Raw genomic sequence first — 18,739 nt, forward strand, 5'->3', positions numbered from 1 at the left:
ACTTGTCCAATTCTCATAGCTTTTTTTCCTTTTTTTGCCTCTGTGGAGGTGGGAGGAGGGAGTCCCACACTGAAGGCTCCAGGAGGAGGCAGCACCAGCAGAGGGGCTCCCGTTTGAGCTCAGCTAGCCCCACCCAACTGCCAGCCCAGCCCACACAGCCAATCGGTGTGTGCACAGTTGGGCAAAAGCACTGCGAAAGCACTTGTCCAATTCTCATAGCTTTTTTTCCTTTTTTTGCCTCTGTGGAGGTGGGAGGAGGGAGTCCCACACTGAAGGCTCCAGGAGGAGGCAGCACCAGCAGAGGGGCTCCCGTTTGAGCTCAGCTAGCCCCACCCAACTGCCAGCCCAGCCCACACAGCCAATCGGTGTGTGCACAGTTGGGCAAAAGCACTGCGAACAGACAGACAGACAGACTAAGTCTTTTATCAGGGCATGCACAGTTGTTCAAAAGTGTTATGGAGAGACAGACAGATTAAAGCTTTTATTATTAGAATTTTTCACATAGCTGACCACGCTTTATCCACAGAGAAGATGCTTTCATAGAAAATTTTAACCAGTCTTATTTGGTAATTCTTTTTTTGTTTATGGCTAGTTGCCAATGATTTTATGGGAGTATTGAAAAAGAGAATTTGTCACCTTTTACAAGAACGTGAAGAGAGAAGTCTTAAGCCTAAAGAATGGACCTTCCATCAAGCAATGTCTGGAAAGTTTATACTTGAAGGCACTTCATTCAGGTAAATGTCTGTGTTCTTGGCTAGCATCAACACATTAACCATTGGATTTTCAAAGAGCTCCATTTTTTGGAATACAAAAAAGAGGTGATAGGCTCTAGTCACATCATTGAATTGATTACTGGAAAAGTCTCAGATTGGACAGTGAGAAGTTTGATATATGGTAACAACCTCTGTAGAATCATAGAAAATTAGGTCTGAAAACAATTCACAAGGTCATCTACTCCAGCCCCCTGGAAAAAAACAAAACAGGATCATCCCTCTCTAAACTCACCCAGCCAGCCATGTATTTGCATAATCTGGTCTCAGAAACTTCCAGTGATGGAGATATGATTGCCCTCTGTAAGCAATTTGTTTTAGTGATTAACCACCCTCATCACGAGAAAGTTCATCTTTATATGCAGCATAAATCTCCCACGTTACAATTTCAAATTATAGCATATTGTCCCATGAGGTCACCTCGAATAGTCTATCACTGGCCCTCCTTATAACCTACCTTTAGTTATTTGAACATTGTTATGAAATCCATCTTTTGTCCTCTTCTCTCCAAATTAAATAATTCCAGTTCTTCCAATATTTTCTAGCAAGTCATATTTTATTGCTTTGCTGAACTCTTTCCAATTTATTTACATCTTCCTTGTCTTGCAGCATCCAAAGCTGGATACTGGGGGTGTGCAAAATGGGCCCTATTCTATTTGGATTCAGCCCAAATCAAGAACAGTGATTCAATTCATTGATTTGGATCACTGTCCTCAATTTGATTTGGCTGAATCTGAATCTGAAAATTTGATGCTGATTTGGAGAATCAGCGATTCAATCATAGACACAGCTTTAAATGTTTTTTATACATACCTCGAGGTACCAGGTGCAGCTCGTGATTGTTGCGATTCTGGGGTGGATGGAGCATCTCACAGAAGCATGCCCCACCCCCCATGCCGTGTGTTTGGCGGCGATCTCAGAAGTGGACTGGAAGTACAGCTGGTCCACTTCTGGGTTTGCCAGGGAATGCACGGGGCGTGTACACTACAGAGTCAACGTATCCTGAGTCCTCTAGAGCACTGCTTCCTAAACTTTTCCTCAGTATAACCCCATTTATTGCCCCATTTCCTCAGCATGGCCCTCACTCCCAATTTGAGGTTTGGGAAGCCACAGTTTGGGAACCACTGCTCTAGCAGGAGTCCATCGGTCCAATAACAGTTTTGCTTCTTGGTTTATCTCATGTTGAACATAGAGGTTGGAATTTAGTTATGTTTTGTTAACTGGACATGCTGGAGATCCTATGCCTACACAGCTGTCCTGCTGCAGACACAAAGTTGGGGGTGGTTGGAAAGAGTTGAGAAAACTCATTTTAAAGGACATGTTTTCCCTTCTTTTTAAGGCACACACTCTGGATTTATGTAGAAGATATTATGGTAAATGTGTTTGCCCAAATTCTAGCAGTAATTGATGCAAACAACAATCTGAACTGTATCTCTCAAGAGACTCCACGGTCCAGCCTGTGGCTCCAGATGTTCCAAGATGAATCATTTCTGAAGATTAAGTACACCAGCAAGTAAGGGTCAACTCACTATAAGAGATCAGACTGTCAGGGCATGTGCAGATGAATGTGCATGTTCAGTATGTGACGCCACAGACCCATCTCTGATGCACACGTCACACATACAGGTGTTCACCGCACTGCTAATTTGCAGTGCAGGGGGGAGGTGGGTTGACACCAGGAGATTACAGTGTAAAAAAAAAAACAAAAAACCCCACCCCACTTAAAAAAAGCAGGGTGGTGTATGTGGCAGTAGCGTGCACTGCCCAAAACTGGAGCCTGGACAGCCGAAGCCACACTCCAGGTTGCCTGCTGATGGATCTCTGTGGTTGCAGCCCCCAGAAGCCCCCAGGACCCTAGGTAAGGCTGCTGGGGCCAGCCGCTGTCACCGCTCCAGTCTACCCTACCCCACCTAGGCAACATGCCACAAGCCTGACCACGTGTGTATGGACATTCCCCCGGGACAAGTAGCAGTGGCACATGTTACGCTGCTGCTGTTTGTCCCTGGGGAAAGGCACATTTCTGCTTGTGGGGATTTGCCCTATAGTCACAGATGAAGACAAAGGGTTTTCTTGTCCTACCAGATTTTTTGCAATGTCTGTTTTTCTGTCATAAAACTAATCAATCAAAAACCATTCACAGTGGCTGCATCTACACAGGACACTGATTGTGCACTTGTTACTATGCAGTCATTTAGTACTTGCATACACAAGTATTAAAGGACTGTGCAGTAACCAGCATTACCGCACCGTGGCATCCCCACATAGCTCCCTGGTGGTGCTGACTGCGCAGTGGCTCATTACTCCTGTGCAGTGGTGTCGCATCATGACTTGTGCCACGGGACTCTACTGCGCAGTAGTCATAAGCACTGTGCAGTAAGCATCTCCTGTAAGGGAAGCCATTCAGTCCACTGAAATGGATCCTTTCAGTTTGAAACTTTCTTTAAAATGCTGAAACTTTCTTTAGTATAAACTAGCTACAAATTGAAAACAAAATTTCTTACTGAATCAAAACATGAATTTTCTTATTTACAAAATTAAAGTTTCTGTTTAAAAAAATGTTTGGAATCAAGACATTTGTTGAAAAAGCCCGTTTCCTGGAAGCAGTTTCCAGTTTGACAGAACTGTATATTAGTTTGGAAGAAAAAAAAATGTTAAATTCACAGTCTTCCCAGGACTGAAGTTAGCATGCCTGTGTATGAATGCAATCAATTTACAGTGTTGTATTGGTATTGGTGTTTTCAGAGAGAGGATGTCTGTGCCAACCCCTAAATATCAGGATCTAGCCAGAAAACAATATACATACGGTTCTAATGCATACTTTCACCAGAAATATCCATTCTTCTTATTCAAGAGAGCCTGATGCTAAGATTGCTGTATTATCAATGACTGAAGACCCAAACACGTATGTGGCTTGCCAGTTCCCATTCAGCTGGGTTTTGAAAGCTGTCTTGGATGAGATATGGGAAACGGTCCATCAGGCAAAAGGTGACTTCAGACTTTCAGCAACTATTGAAACAAATTATCGTAGGATAATATTTGTGTCTTTGTTTTACTCTGGTTTATGCCAGGGTGGATCTGGATTAATTGAATGAGGATGTATACAGTAGGGGTTTGGGTTGTAGCCATGTTGGTCTAAGGACATAGGCAGACAAGGTTCCTTGGGTGAATTTGATATCTTGTATTAGACCAACCCAATGTATACAGTAGACACAGAGGTATTATGGGTGCCTGTACACAAGCACGGAGGCTGTTCCGACGTGCTGTAACTACAGCAAGTCAAAGCAGACTCGATTCATTGAGTCTGCTGGAGCGTGGTAATTACCATGCTCCAGCAGCCTCCTGCATCTCATTTATCAGTGTCCCTGCACTTAAAAATGGCACTGGGGGAGCTTGAACTAAAGCTCATTGAACAAGCTTCAGTTCAAGCGCCCACGCCATCATTTTTAAGCACAGGGATGCTGACACATGAGACGCTGCAGCACTTTAGAGCAGCTCTCAGAGGCACTCCAGTTAAAGTTCCCTATGAGAACCAAAGCCTGGGAGATGAAGTGAGACATATCCAGGCTCAAAGGTGCTGGTATATAACAGAAAAGGGAGAAAAACATTAAAACAGTTCACCTGGGGACATGGACAGGTCTTGAATTTTGCAAAAGGGGTGTGGAAGCAGTAATCCGTGCTGCAGGGGTAGATGCACCCCCACCTCCCAATCCCAATTTCCTCCCCTCCCCACTCCCACACTAGGACTGGAAGACCATGCTGCAAGAAAAGCAGCCAGGGACTTTTTAAACTTCCTGAATTTGGTTCCACAGGCCCCCATCATGCTTTGCCTTACTTTCCCCCACCCTTCCTTTTCACCCCTTCCCCTACCCACTACTCCCACTTTCCCCAGCTAACCTGGGGCCAGGGGGAGTTGCAGAGCTGCTCCTGTCCCAATCCATATTGGCTGTTCAGGGAGCAGGATTGAGTTACGGGCAGTGGAAGCGGTCATGTCGGTAGACGTGTTTCCCCTCCCTGAGCATAGGGAGCCACCTGGGGAAACCAAACAGGGAAGAGGAACCTGGCCACTGCCAGGACTGCTGCTATTCTGGGCTGAGTCTAGCTCCTCTGACAGCTCAGCTGGAGTGGGGCAGGTGCAACTCTGGCAGAAGCAGGTGAAGCAGGGAAATGGGTGCAGAGGTAAGGGGATGTGCCACTGAGTATGGAAGGAGAGGGGAAAAGAAGAGGGGAGGAATCCTTACCTGATTCAGGGACTGGAAAATAGTCCCAATACTTGGATACTGTTTCCACAGCCTGGTCTGAAAGCAAGGAGTGAACTGCACCAGTGCATCCCCTCTGGATTCAGTCCAGGCTAGCAACTCCTCATCTGGAGTCAGAGTTGTGTTATCACATAGCCAGATGTTATCACACAGACAAATGCAAGGCATCCATGAGTGTGTCACTTATTTGTTGGAAGATGCACTCTGGGCCTTAGGACAGTTGTCTGGAGCAAAGTCTGTGGGTCCCTGTTGTCCTAGACTTGCAGACCAACAGGCCATGAAATCATAGCACCTGCTGCTGCTGGTGGAGAGAGTCTGGAACTGTTCTTGATGGTGGCAATGAGGTGGCCCTGTTGGACATTTGACAAAACTCCTGCCCTTTGTGCTTTGAAGAGGGAACTCACTGCGCTTGCTGCTGTTCACAGCCAATGAGGATGGCCTACAGCCTCTGATGACCTTGCAGTCTCCCTCTAATAATTAACTCTGCATTATAGAGAAACCTTGATGGCCCATTACCCCACTATGTGCACTCTTACCAGCGCCCATTCACCTGCATGTTGACAAAACTGTGTTTTCTGTTGGCACGGTGTGGTGTGACTAAACTCCTTTGCTCATTCTTGGGTGACCCAGGTTTTCCAAGGGACCCCACACCAGACTCTATAGAGATGTTTCAAAGCTCAACCCAGAATGTGCCAATGCCAGATGGCGATGACATGGACATGATACAGTTTTACGCCAGTGATTTTGTGAGGATGGCTCTTCCTGGACAAGATGTTGAGGTTTATAAGGTAAATGGACTGCTGGAGATCAGGATTTTTAAATATAGCCAGGTTTATAGAAGTTAGGAATTTCAGAAGCATAGAAAATGAGGGTTGCAAGGGACCTCAGGAGGTCACATCTAGTCCAACCCCCTGCTCAAAGCAGGACCAGCCCCAACTACATCACCCTAGCTTTGTCTAGCTGTTTTGACCTCTAAATTTCCTCTCTAACCAGCAGATACTTTTTAACCAAAAATGTAGTTAACTTAAGACTTTTTCCAGATATTTCCTTAGTTCCTGTTATGTTTAACTCTACTTCTGAATTTAATGGAGCACTGTTGGCTTTTTTTAAAGTGTGGTAGACCCACATTTTCTGTAGAAAATGTTTTCTGGGGAAACCTACATTTTTAAAGCACACCAGAATTCCTCATAAATATTCTCCTTTTTTTGTAGAAATATTTTAGTTTCTTAATGCTCAATCGAGGGTCATAGGCAGGCCAGGTTCTTAGGGTAGATGTGATAACTTTTATTAGACCAACTGAGTACGGTAGTTGGGAAAAGGTTCTTGGCAAGCTTTCAGGGGCAGTCACCCTTCTCTAGGCATGGGGAGTTTCTGCTGTTATGATAAAGTTTTGATAAAGGGTCAAAACTGTCTGCACAAAGATAAAGACTTTCTTGACAAACTCTTTTTATTTTTTTGAGGAGCAAGCCTTATACCCTGTCAGTGCTCTTATATTAAAAAGTGTCCTCAACCTTACCTCCATTTTAGCAAGGATTTTCAGTAGAACATGTCCCACTCGAGCCCTCTTGCCTAGCCCCTGCCCCGCCATCCTGAGCTCCTGGGAGCCTTTGCCAACAAGTATCCCTTCACCTCCTATCTCCACCCTAGCCATGCCTGCACCCCACACCTTCCCAGGGCAACACAGAGATTGTATACAGTTTGCTGCCTGAGTCCTGGGGTGTGCATAAAAGTGGTTCTGTGCATCTCGTTGGAGAGCCTGCTGCCCCAGTTCAGCCTGACACCAGCTCCCAAGGGCTTTCACCCACCCTGCCCACGCTGGTGCTGCTTCTTCCCTGCCGGTAGTGTTGCACAAATAATTAATTGCTCAAATGATGAGCGAGACCTCACGAGGGGGATAAGGCAAGATACCATGTTTATTGATTATAATAGTCAAAAGAGCGCTCATACATACACACACACACACACACACACACACTCACTCCCACTGCGTCTGCAGATGTTACAGTTACCAAAGTCCGTTGCTCAGTACTGCACTAGGTGGCCAGCCTAGAAGTATGAGATAAGGGAGCCAGGGCTACAGACGTGTGTCTGTGCTCCAGTGAAGTTTGCAGAGTGTTACCCAACCTCTTGCTGCTATGTCTCTTCCTTTTATAGTTTATCACGTTGGTGTTGGGTGCCCAGCACTGCCTTTCTTGACTCTGTGCCTTCTTTGTTTGGACTCTAGTGATTTTCCACTCTGCTGAGTGGTCAAGCTCACACATCATTGTCCGAGGTGTTGCTCTTCAATCACTCTGTTTGCCTCTGTTATCACTGGTATAGGCTGTGTCCATCACAAAAGAGAGTCTTCAGCCTCAAGACATTTTGAAAACCTTGTTTTGATCTTGTCTTTCCTGCGTATCTTCTTTGCCTGTATAAACTGGATTTTGAATTGACCTCTTCAGCCTCTTCTCAGCCAAGCTCACCATGTGGTAACTTGTTTGTTAACACATAGTTCATCCTGCTTTTACCAATCTCTCTACAATCATTCATCCATACATCCAAGTATCATAAAAAAAAATACAATTTATATATAAAGATACAGTAACAAGATGTAAAACACAATAGGAAGCTTAGTTCATAACAGCAAACTTAAAATCACTATGCAGCTTCCAGCTTTGAAGGAGCTGCACCAAGATGGGACATCTTGTATTTTTGCAGTAAATGCAACCTTGTATTAGCAGTAAATGCAACCTGATGTTGCTTAATATAGAGAAATGCAAAGTGCTCCATCTAGGAAGAAATAATCCACAACAGGCTCAGCAGTGCTATGCTTTCCAGCACCATAACTGAAGGAGACCTGAGTGTTATGATAGACAAAAAAATGAACATGAGCCCCCAGTGCAATGCTGGCAGAGCTAATCAAACACTAGCATGCATCCACCGAGGCATCTCAAGCAGAGCTAAGGATGTCATCCTCCCACTATCCTTGGCCTTGGTGAGACTGCAGCTGGAGTACTGCATCCAATTTTGGGTATTGCATTCAGTTCTGGGTGCCGCACTTCAGGAACATTGTGGAGAAGCTTGAGAGAGTCAAAAGGGGAGCCATGCACATAATTACAGGTCTTGAAACCAGGTCATAGAAGTAGAGGCTGAAAGGTTTGGGATTGTTCAGCCTGGAGAAGAGAAGACTCAGGGGAGACTTGGTGTCAGCCTACAAGTATATCAGGAGTGTACATCGAGGCCTTGGGGAGCATCTGTTCACCAAAGCCCCACAGGGGAGGACAAGAAATAGCAGGAACAAATTGATTTGAGGATCGCTTCAGGGTAGACATAAGGAAAAACTTCTTTACAAGTCTAGTACCAAGGATTTGGAGCAGGCTCCCCCAGAGGTGGTACCATCACCCATCCTGGTGATCTTCCAAAAGTGAGTGTCTTGATGCCCATTTTGCTGGGGTCATCTGACCCCAGCAGTCTTTCCTGCCCAGGTACAAGGGGGATAGACCTGATGATCTGTAAGGTCCCTTCCAGCCCCTAACAACTATGAAACTATCTGCAAATGGAATTTGCACTGCCACTGATGTTCCCTGCTCCCCTTTTTGGGTGGGTGAGTGAAGTGTGCTACCGATTTTAACCCAGAAAAAAAGTGTGCCCCTAGTATCAAAATTTGGGGAAACCCTAAAATATAGAATACATTTTTCATGAACTGCAACAGCAATAATGAACCCAATTCAGTGGTTACTGCTGAGTAAAAATAATACATTTTATTTTCCTACCAGGTTTTGTCAAATGTCCTTATAACTGGTGCAAAAAAACTCCACTCCTCTGTGGCAAGAAATGATCTAAAGTTTTCCTTGCTTTGGCTGCACGTTGAATATTTCTACTTACGAGACACTTATCAATTATTCATTGATTTGGTAAAGAATGAAGAGTCTATAACTGGTGAGCTGCAAAAAATGTACAGTGAGGACTCAACTAAAATGGTGAGATATTTTGAACTTCAGTTGTTTTGTTCTTCTTCTGTTCAACCTTCTGCATGCCATCTCATGTGCTCTGTATGATGCAAGCCTTGGGCTGTGTTGGAAATACTAGTAGGCTACACTAACTGCGGTGGCACGTTAAGCAGTGTTAATGCCAGAATGAGCTCTGGGTATTTTGTAGGGTTGTGCTCAGCTTCAGATCATAATTTGGATTCAGAGATGATTTGGAAGATTCAGAGGCCGAATCTATGAATCCAAATCAGATCACTAGAAGCTTTAGGCTTTCTGAATCAATTCAGAGCTCCCAAATTGATTCAGAAAAAAATCGGTGATTCAGAGATTCAGCCATAGTGTATAATGGGGAATCAATGAAATATCTATAACTTTGTTCTTTTTTGGCTGATTCAGTTGAAACATGCAGGGGTAGTAGCCTCTGCTGAGGGCATGAAGCTTGCAAAGTTTCAAGGCGATAGGTGCAGGGGTTTCTGGAAAACTCCACCTCAAATTACTGAAAGTAAAACTTATGTCACGTGTGTGTTTGTTAAGCCACAGCAGGGTGAAACCTGCTGTGATGGCAGCTCTCACTTAGGCCACAAAGCCTGCCGTGTGTCAAGGAGATAGGTGCAGAGGCTTCTGGGAAATCATACCTCAAACTGACAACTAAAATGGTGAGATATTTTGAACTTTTTTTTGTGTGTGTGCGCCCCCATGAGTCCTCCTCCTCCTCCCCTACAGCCTCGGTCTGGTCCAGTCCACCACTGTAAACAATGGCAGGTCAAAATAACTTAGCTGGCTCAACACCAATAGCACCGGCAGGTTCTTGCCTGCATTTTTGAGAATGCCGGATATTTGATCTCCAGATTCCTGATGTTATACTGTAACACGAAGTTTCAAGTTTGACATAATTGGTGGTTAAAACTGAAGAGGACTTTTGAAAGTGGATGTCAGAAGAGAAAAAAAAAAGCAGAAGCTCGTTGAAGGGCAGTTAAAATAATTGTCAAAAGTTGACAGTTATTTCACTGTAATAAAGGAGGGGCCTCATACTCAAGATAGTCAGCCAGGACCACATCAACCGCAGGCATCCACCTCTTCTACTAGGATAGATTATACAGATGTGAACATGACTAGTACAGTTGGGAACGTTACAGAGCCTTAAATCCCTACTGAAGAAATTAGATACACAAAGTCCAATGATCTTGGTCTCTGGGGTGTCTTGACAGAAGATGATAACCTGGTGATGAGGTTAGGTGCTTGTTTGAATGTCCAAACTACTTTTCAGAGCTGGGCCTATGGACTGCACTTCATCAGCCTCCTAGGTAGTCGGTACAGAAACTCATCGACTCAATGTACACAGTGGCATTCTGGCACACTGCGACCTGCCGGACCTCTGACGCCCCAGGCACCTCTGCACGTTTACCATCCCCTTTCCCTCCCCTCTCCACCGCCAGCCTGTCCTTCACCCCATGACGCCTCCATTTCCATTTTCACTGACTGGCTTTCTTGCCTGCATTGCATGCCATCCATGCCAGCCCAGCCTCTGGCTATTCTACTATTCCTTCAATCCAGGACCAGGAGACACACCAACTGCATGTATTTCCTCAGACTGACAAAGGGTTTTTCAACCCAAAAGCTTCCTCAGATATATTTTTCTAACTATTTTTTTTTTCATAATAAATATATAATCATAAAAACACAAGATAAGCCATCACACACCACGAGTAACATATATCCAACACAACATCTCTACTTCTTGCTGTCAATTCCTTTATAAAAAAGAAAGACTCTGTGACAGCTGTATGTGGCTACCTCAGATGCTGCTGGGGTATTGCTGTTCATAGTTTCCTAGTTTCCTAGTTGGTCGGGTCAGAAGAGACCTGAGCAGATCATCCAGTCCGACCCCCTGCCGTGGGCAGGAAAGGATGCTGGAGTCAAACGACCCCGGCTAGGGGTCTGTCTAGTCTCTGTCTAGTCTGAATCTACCCTCTGCCGGCTTGGGACCATTATTTCTAGTCACTCCTGGGAGTGCTCGAGGGAACAGGGACTCCCCCAAAGCCTGCTGGGCCCCCCTGACTAGTTTGTAAATGGCCACCAGATCCCCCCTCAGCCTTCTCTTGTGGAGGCTGAACAGGTTCAGGTCGCATAGCCTCTCCTCGTAGGGCCTGGCCTGCTACCCCCTGATCATGCGGGTGGCCCTTCTCTGGACCATCTGTATGTTGTCCACATCCCTCCTGAAGTGCGGCGCCCAGAACTGGACGCAGTACTCCAACTGCGGCCTGACCAGTGTCACGTAGAGGGGGAGGATCCCTTCCTTGGACCTGCTTGAGATGCATCTGTGGATGCATGACAAGGTACGGTTGGCCTTCCTGACCACATCGCCACACTGTCAGCCCATGTTCATTTTGGCATCAATAATGACTCCAAGATCCTCTTCTGCCTCTGCACTGTTGAGAAGGGAGTTCCCCAGCCTGTAGGTATGCTGCTGGTTCTTCCCATCCTGTTCTCATCCGCCCACACCTGTAACCTGTCTAGGTCTGATTGCAGCCTATTCCTCCCTTCTAGCATGCCCACATCCCCCCACATCTTAGTGTCATCTGAGAATTTGAACAGGGTGCTTTTTACCCCCCCGTTCAAGTCACTGATGAATATGTTGAACAGTGCGGGCCCGAGGACCGAGCCCTGGGGGACCCCACTGCCCACATCCCTCCAGGTTGAATAAGTCCCATCCACCACCACTCTCTGGGTGCGGCCCTCCAGCCAGGTAGTGACCCATTTGACTGTGTAGGTGTCAACACCACAGTCTCCTAGTTTTTTTTTAATGAGAATGGGGTGAGAGACAGTGTCAAAGACCTTCCTAAAGTCCAAAAAGACTACGTCCACTGCTACACCTGCGTACAAGGATTTTGTGCCCTGGTCATAGAAGGCCACCAGGTTGGTCTGACAGGACCTGCCTCGAATGAACCCATGTTCATTGCCCCTAAACATAATCTTCCCTGCTGGCCCCTTGCGGACATGCGCCAGGATAATTCTCTCAAAAAGCTTACCCAGGATCAAGGTAAGGCTGACTGGCCAATATTTTTCTGGGTCCTCCTTCCTCCCTTTTTTGGAAATGGGAACCACATGGGACCTTTTCCAGTCCTCCGGCACCATACCAGAGCACCACGAGTGCTCATAAAGCCATGCCAGGGGTCTCACAATGACCTCTGCTAATTCCCTCAGCACTCTGGGGTAGAGATCATCCAGACCTGCTGATTTAACACATCTAGACCCACCAGAAGTTCCCTGATCCTAGGCCTGGATGTGCCTTCCCTGGGTCCTATGGGGGTCCCAGTGTGGGGGGTGACCCGGTCCCTGCTCAGACAAATGGAGGCAAAGAAATTGTCTAGGCAAAGAAAACTAGTCAGAGGGGACCAGCAGGCATTGGGGGAGTCCCTGTTCCCCCGAGCACTCCCAGGATTGACAAGAAATAACGGTCACAAGCTGGCAGAGGGTAAGTTCAGGCTAGATATCAGGAGGCGCTACTTTAGGCAGCTAGGATCTGGAACCAACTTCCAAGGGAAGTGGTGCCCACTCCTACCCTGGGGGTCTTTAAGAGGAGGCTAGATGAACACTTTGCCGGGGTCATTTGACCCCAGTACTCTTTCCTGCCCACGGCAGAGGGTCGGACTTGATGATCTGCTCAGGTCCCTTCCAACCCTACCAGTTATGAAACTATGAAATAGGTTAGCTTAGCTGTCTGGTGTGATGGCCAGATTGCCTAGCATGTCTTGCAGAAGCCCCACGTTACCCGGTACCTTCTTTTTACCTGCTATGTATTTAAAAAAGGACTTCTTGTTGTCTATGATCTAAGTAGCTAGTCCCAGTTCCATCTCCGCCTTGGCCTTGCTGACCACCCCCCTACAGCCCTGAGCAACTGAGGTATAGTCCTCCCTGGTGATGGCCCCTCCCTTCCATTGTGTGTATGCCTCCTTTTTAGCTAAGAGACGTTCCAGTATGCTTTTGGTGAGCCATGGGGGTTTTTGTGCCCTCTTGCCTCCTTTCCCTCTTTGATCCATGTTGGGATTACCTCCCTTTGGGCTTGGAGGATCCACTCTTCTTGGACACCCGACTCCTCTCCCCACTGGTGACCTCAGTGCCTCCCCAACTATTCTCCTTACCTCATTGAAATCTGCCCTCCTGAAGTCCAGGGCCACTGCCTTGCTGTTGAGCCAGCTAAGTTATTTTGACATGCCATCATTTACAGTGGTGGACTGAGATGAGGCTGTAGGGGAGGAGGTGACCTCATGGAGCACACTGCCATGTTGTGCAGAGGCCCCAGCACCAGGAAGGGTGCACCTGAACACACACACAGTCCCACAAGCACCCATGTCATGAGTTTTGCCTGCCTGCGGCCAGAGGTGCAGGGCCCCAGATCCCAGACTCCTCCTGCACCTCTCTCCTTGAAAGTTTGCAGGCTTTATGGCCTCAGCAGGGGCTACCATCCCTGCAGTTGTCACCCCGCTGTGGCTTGACACACACATGTGGCATGAGTTTTGCTTTCAGGATTTTGAAGTGCAGTTTCCCAGAAACCCCTGCACCTATCAACTTAAAGTTTGGCAAGCTTTATGCTCTCAGAAGAGTCTATCACCCCTGCAATTTTCCTCTGAATCAGCCAAGAACCAACACAGTTATAGATATTTCATTGATTCACTATTATACCCTATGGCTGAATCATCAAATTCCTGAATTGCTTCCGGATCTTTTCCAAATCGATTCGGCTTAATCAAATCAGAAAAACAATCAAATCTGCGAATTGAATAGTAGCTTATTCACATAGGCCTATTATCCTGGCTGTAGTTGTATTGGTCTAAACACAAAGGCAGGCAAACTCTTTGGCTAGAGGTGATATCTTTTATTAGACCAACTAAATAGTTGCAAAAATGTTGTTATTTGCAAGCTTTCAGACACACACATCCTTCTTTAGGCAAAAAAAGAAATTGAAAATGGTGAGAGAAATTAAAGATGATCAGAAATCTCCCACGCATAAAAAAAAAGCCAGTCTTTGGAAAGCTATTATGTGAGAATGCAGATGCAGAGGAGCTGTAGAGACAAACTCAGGCAGGTTATCTGGCATTATCAGATGGCAGACAGGCTGGGGGGCAGGGGGTGGGTGGGTTTAAGCGTGATATTAATATTTAGTCCAGGCTGTTTAGTTGCAAAAACTAAGTAGTTGTAAAAAAGTTGTTCTTTGCAAGTTTTCGGACACACACATCCTTCTTCAGGTACACACACGTCTTTGGCAGTTATCACACACAAGTGTCCTTTTTCATACATGAGAGCTTTCTGACCATTTTAATTTCTCTCACCACTTTCAATTTCTTTTTTTGCTTGAAGAAGGGCAGGTGTGTTCAAAAGCTTGCAAAGAGCAAATTTTCTGCAACTACTTAGTTGGTCTAATAAAAGATATTGCCTCTACCCAAAGAGTTTGTCTGCCAAAATGAGATTTGAGCAGTCATGCATTAAGGTTTAATGCCACCTCTGACAGGCACAACTGTCATTTACTACTAGAAGTCTGGCAAGAGGGCCCTCTCTCTCTTGGTTAATCCCAGAGGGAGCAGGGCATTAGCAGTAAATGCAACCCCAGTGCCTAGCCTAGCTTCCAAAGGCACTCCCAAACCATGAGACACACCAGAACCTAAAACCCAGAGGCACCCCCAAGCCATGTGACAATCCCTATTCCCAGCTCTCAAAAACACTACCACCCACCCTTTCCCTTGCCCCAGACTTGCTGAGACTCATCAGCAGTGGGTCCTGGGTTGTCTGCATCCCTTAAATCAATGAGGATATCATCAGAGCTGTCTCCATCCTGTGTGTTTCCATAGATCTGAGTTTGGACTTGCGCCACTGGGATCAGGGTCAGGGTCAGGGTTAGAGTCTGGCTGGAGAATGAGTCCAGAGAACAGATATCCTCTGGCTCCTGCATGACAACAGGTAGCTACTGAGAGGCTTCATCACCATGACTTTCTCTTTTATTGCTGTCATCACACTGCATCAGGCATGGGAGTGGGCAGTGCATGGTGTGCTGGGGAGCAATGGTATGGTCCTCCTTGATGATCTGGGGCAGCCCTCACAGCAGGGAACAATGGTCTTCACCCAAGAACTTGTTGGTGTCTCTGTCCCTTACACACAGTGACTTCAAAGACTTAATTTTGGTCTGGATCTGCAGCCAGTTAAATGGTGCCTGCAAACTACAGTCAGAGCTGCAATCCACTCATAGATTACCTAGTTCTGCCTGTTGCCCGTCATGCCCTTGGCAGTGGTAATGATGGCCCTCTCTTCCCCCCAGATTGCCTCTGAGGTCCAGCACCTAACCATAACTCATGGCCTCCACGTGCTGTGGAGGGACAAGCTGGGGAGCAGCCTGGGCGGGCAGGGTGACTCCCTGGGGACCCCCTGGGTCCCCTGCCCGCCCAGGCTGCTGTACCAGGCTCCACATGCTGCAAAGTGGCTAGGTGAGGCATGACGGTGCTTCAGCTGAGGGGTTTCCTGATGGATAGCCCCACACTGAAGCACCCTGTGCCCCAGGACCTGAGGCAGCATCTACATGTGCACTGCTGTGCACACACACCAAGAAAAAAACAACCAAACTTGGCAGCAGGGTAGTATTTATATTTTACAAGTACTACCCTGCTGTGGAGTATACTATCGTTGTGCGCCCTGATAGGGGTGCACGTGTAGATGCTGAGACGTTTACTGTGATTAGTTAATTAATCAACTATGTCTCATGAAGATGTGCCCAGTGGGTATGCTCAGCTACAGTGCATTTTTCTGTCCCCTGTACCTGTTCTGGTTTGTTTTTCTTTTGTTTTGTTGCGGGTTTTTTTTTTTTTGGGGGGGGGGGGGGGCGAGGAGGGTTACAGTTCAACTAGAGACTAGGATTATAAGAAATGGTGGCAGATGTTGCAATATAGAAGCTCATGCAACACAACATATTTTTCTCCATTTAGAAAGAAACTAGATGATTTACTCAAATGCTAGAGGCCTACAGCTATATTATTCAGTTTAAGATCATAGCAAAAACAAATATAACTTTGTCAGAATGTGCACTAATTTGCTATATCATATCTTGACAACCTAACTCTGCAAAAATAATAAAAAGATAGTGTTTCATTAATCTTGTAGTCATCTGAATAAAATGTATATGTTTCAGATTCAAAAAACTAAAATCTAGTGTTCCTGAACATCTTGGTAGTGCATCCTGTGCCTCACTGAGTTATTTCCACACCTGAGTTAGTTTGCCCAAATTAACATATCCATACCTGATTTATTGTTTTTAGCTAGAGATAAAAAAGGTCTGCAGGACTGTGAAAGAGGGGCTAGATTACCAGGAGCAGCTACCAGACATCAGAATTACAGAAAAAAAGCTAGCTTCATTGGTTGAACATCTGCTGCCACTGCCAGACGGTTGGTTTTAAATTTTGCGTGGAGGAGGAATCCAAAGAGGCGCAGCTGCATCACTGGACCACCCTGGATCTGCCCCTGCCCCTGGCCCCCGTTCCCTTCTACCTAACAACAAAAATGTCACTTCTTAAATGTTTCTTCTATGTCATTTCAGTTCCTATCTCTGGATGCACTGAACACCATCCTGCGACAACTGCAACCCACAGAGGAGACATTTGGATCATTTGACAGCTGCCTTGCATGGCTGAAAAGAATCAAGTCCATTAAGCATGCTCTGAATAGAGTCACATCAGATGATTACCAAATACGATTGGATAGAAAAAAGGGGGAACTATTGAGTAGCATATTGTAAGTACTCACTCACACTGAAAGCCAAGTCTGTGTATTTGAAAGAATACACAATTTAATTTCCTGTTTGCAAAAGGATGTAAATATAAACTTTTTTCCATTGATACATTGATATTTTGATACTTTGTTTTTTTTAACAGAAACTCAGTTTCCAGGATAAAAAAAAAATAGTTTGCACACCATCTGCTTTCCTTAAAATTCAAATTTTCAGTTGATTTTTTTAATGGTTTTCAGCAAATGGTTTGTGGGAGGGTCTCAGTTTTTGGCCTGAGTTTGGTCTCCATTTTTGACCAAAACATTAAGTTGCTAGAGAATGTTTAGCTTTTGGCTTGAAAAATTATGATAGATAGATAGATAGATAGATAGATAGATAGATAGATAGATGTGTGTGTGTGTGTGTGTGTGTGTATCTATATAGATATACCTATTAGTGCTGTGCAAAGTTTTGGATTAGAATTTGGATTCGGAGATGGTTTGGATGATTCAGAGCCCAAAGCTACACATCTGAATCAAATTGCTAGAAGAGGTAGGCTTTGTGAATCAATCTGGACCTTCCAAATCAATTTGGAATAGATTTGGAAATGATTCAGCCATTTGGAGATTTGGCCATAGAGTATAATGGGGAATCAATTAAAGATCTATGATTCTGTTGCTTTTTGGCTGATCTGGATTTCATAGATTTCATAGATTTCATAGACATTCGGGCTGGAAGGAACCCCAAAGGATCATCGAGTCCAGCCGCTTTCCCCAGGGGCAGGAAGTCAGCTGGGGTCATAGGATCCCAGTAAGATAAGCATCCAAATGTGTCTTATAGGCGTTCAAAGTTGGTGCTTGAACCACCTCTGGTGGCAGTCTATTCCAAACCTTTTGGGGTCGGACAGTAAATAAGTTCTTCCTCATGTCCAGCCTGAATCGGTCATGGAGGAGTTTGTGACCGTTCAATCTTGTCATCATTTGGAGCGCTCTGTGAACACGTGTTCCCCCAGGTCGTGGTGAACACCCTGTATAAACTTATAGGTGGCCACCAGATCACGCCTGGGCCTGCGCTTTTCCAGGCTGAACAGTCCCATGGCTCTCAGCCTCTCTTCATAAGGTCTGTGTTTCTGACCCCTGATCATGCACGTGACTCTCCTCTGCACTCTCTCAAGATTCTCCACATCTTTTTTTAATTGAGGAACCAAAAGTGGACAAAGTACTCCAGCTGCGGCCTCACCAAGGCTAAGTACAAGGGGAGAATGACGTCCCGGGATTTGCTTGAGAAGCATCTATGGATGCAAGCCAGCATTTTGCTCACTTTACTAGCCACAGCATCACATTGCAGACTCATGTTCATCTTGTGGTCAGTCATGACCCCCAAGTCCCTCTTGTCTGTAATGCTGGCCAGTGTAGCACTACCAAGCCTATAAGCATGCTGCAGGTTTTCTTTTCCAAGATAGAGAGCCTTGCATTTGTCGGTGTTCAACACCATCAGGTTCTCATCCACCCATTTCATGAGCTGGTCAAGAGCTGCCTAGATCACCCTCCTTGAAGTGATGGGAGCCCAAGAAGGGTGGCTGTGCCTTAAGGAAATGATCCTTCGGGCACAAAGGGAGACGATCCCGATTCAAGGAAAAAGAGGGAAAGGGGCCAGGAGGCTTCTCTGGCTGACCAGAGAAATCTAGGGCAGCCTAAGGGCCAAAAGGGGAGCACATAAGAAGTGGAAACAGGGAGAGATCACCAAAGACGAATATACCTCCTCTGCTCGTGCTTGTAGGGAGGCAGTCAGACGGGCCAAAGCTACCATGGAGCTGAGGATGGCATCCCAAGTAAAGGACAACAAGAAATTGTTTTTTAGATATATAGGGAGTAAAAGGAAGGCCCAGGGAGGAATAGGACCCCTGCTAAATGGGCAGAAACAATTGGTGACGGACAGGGGGGACAAGGCTGAACTCCTCAACGAGTTCTTTGCCTCAGTGTTCCTAAGCGAGGGGCA

The 18,739-nt window shown here is 45.9% G+C and overlaps 1 protein-coding gene across 1 annotated transcript in view; it reads left to right on the plus strand.

The window, feature by feature from the left end:
• Positions 1-18,739, plus strand: part of LOC106722682 (E3 ubiquitin-protein ligase RNF213-like) — a 128,320-nt gene that overhangs the window by 14,923 nt on the left and 94,658 nt on the right. Inside the window, exons 8-13 of the mRNA XM_014523918.2 lie at positions 593-734; positions 2,110-2,283; positions 3,622-3,755; positions 5,657-5,814; positions 8,782-8,985; positions 16,574-16,767. Coding sequence (XP_014379404.2) covers positions 593-734; positions 2,110-2,283; positions 3,622-3,755; positions 5,657-5,814; positions 8,782-8,985; positions 16,574-16,767 — 1,006 coding nt within the window. The remainder of the gene's footprint in view (positions 1-592; positions 735-2,109; positions 2,284-3,621; positions 3,756-5,656; positions 5,815-8,781; positions 8,986-16,573; positions 16,768-18,739) is intronic.

This window comes from Alligator sinensis, unplaced genomic scaffold, assembly GCF_000455745.1.
Source record: "Alligator sinensis unplaced genomic scaffold, ASM45574v1 scaffold364_1, whole genome shotgun sequence".
Classification (NCBI taxonomy): Eukaryota; Metazoa; Chordata; order Crocodylia; family Alligatoridae; genus Alligator; species Alligator sinensis.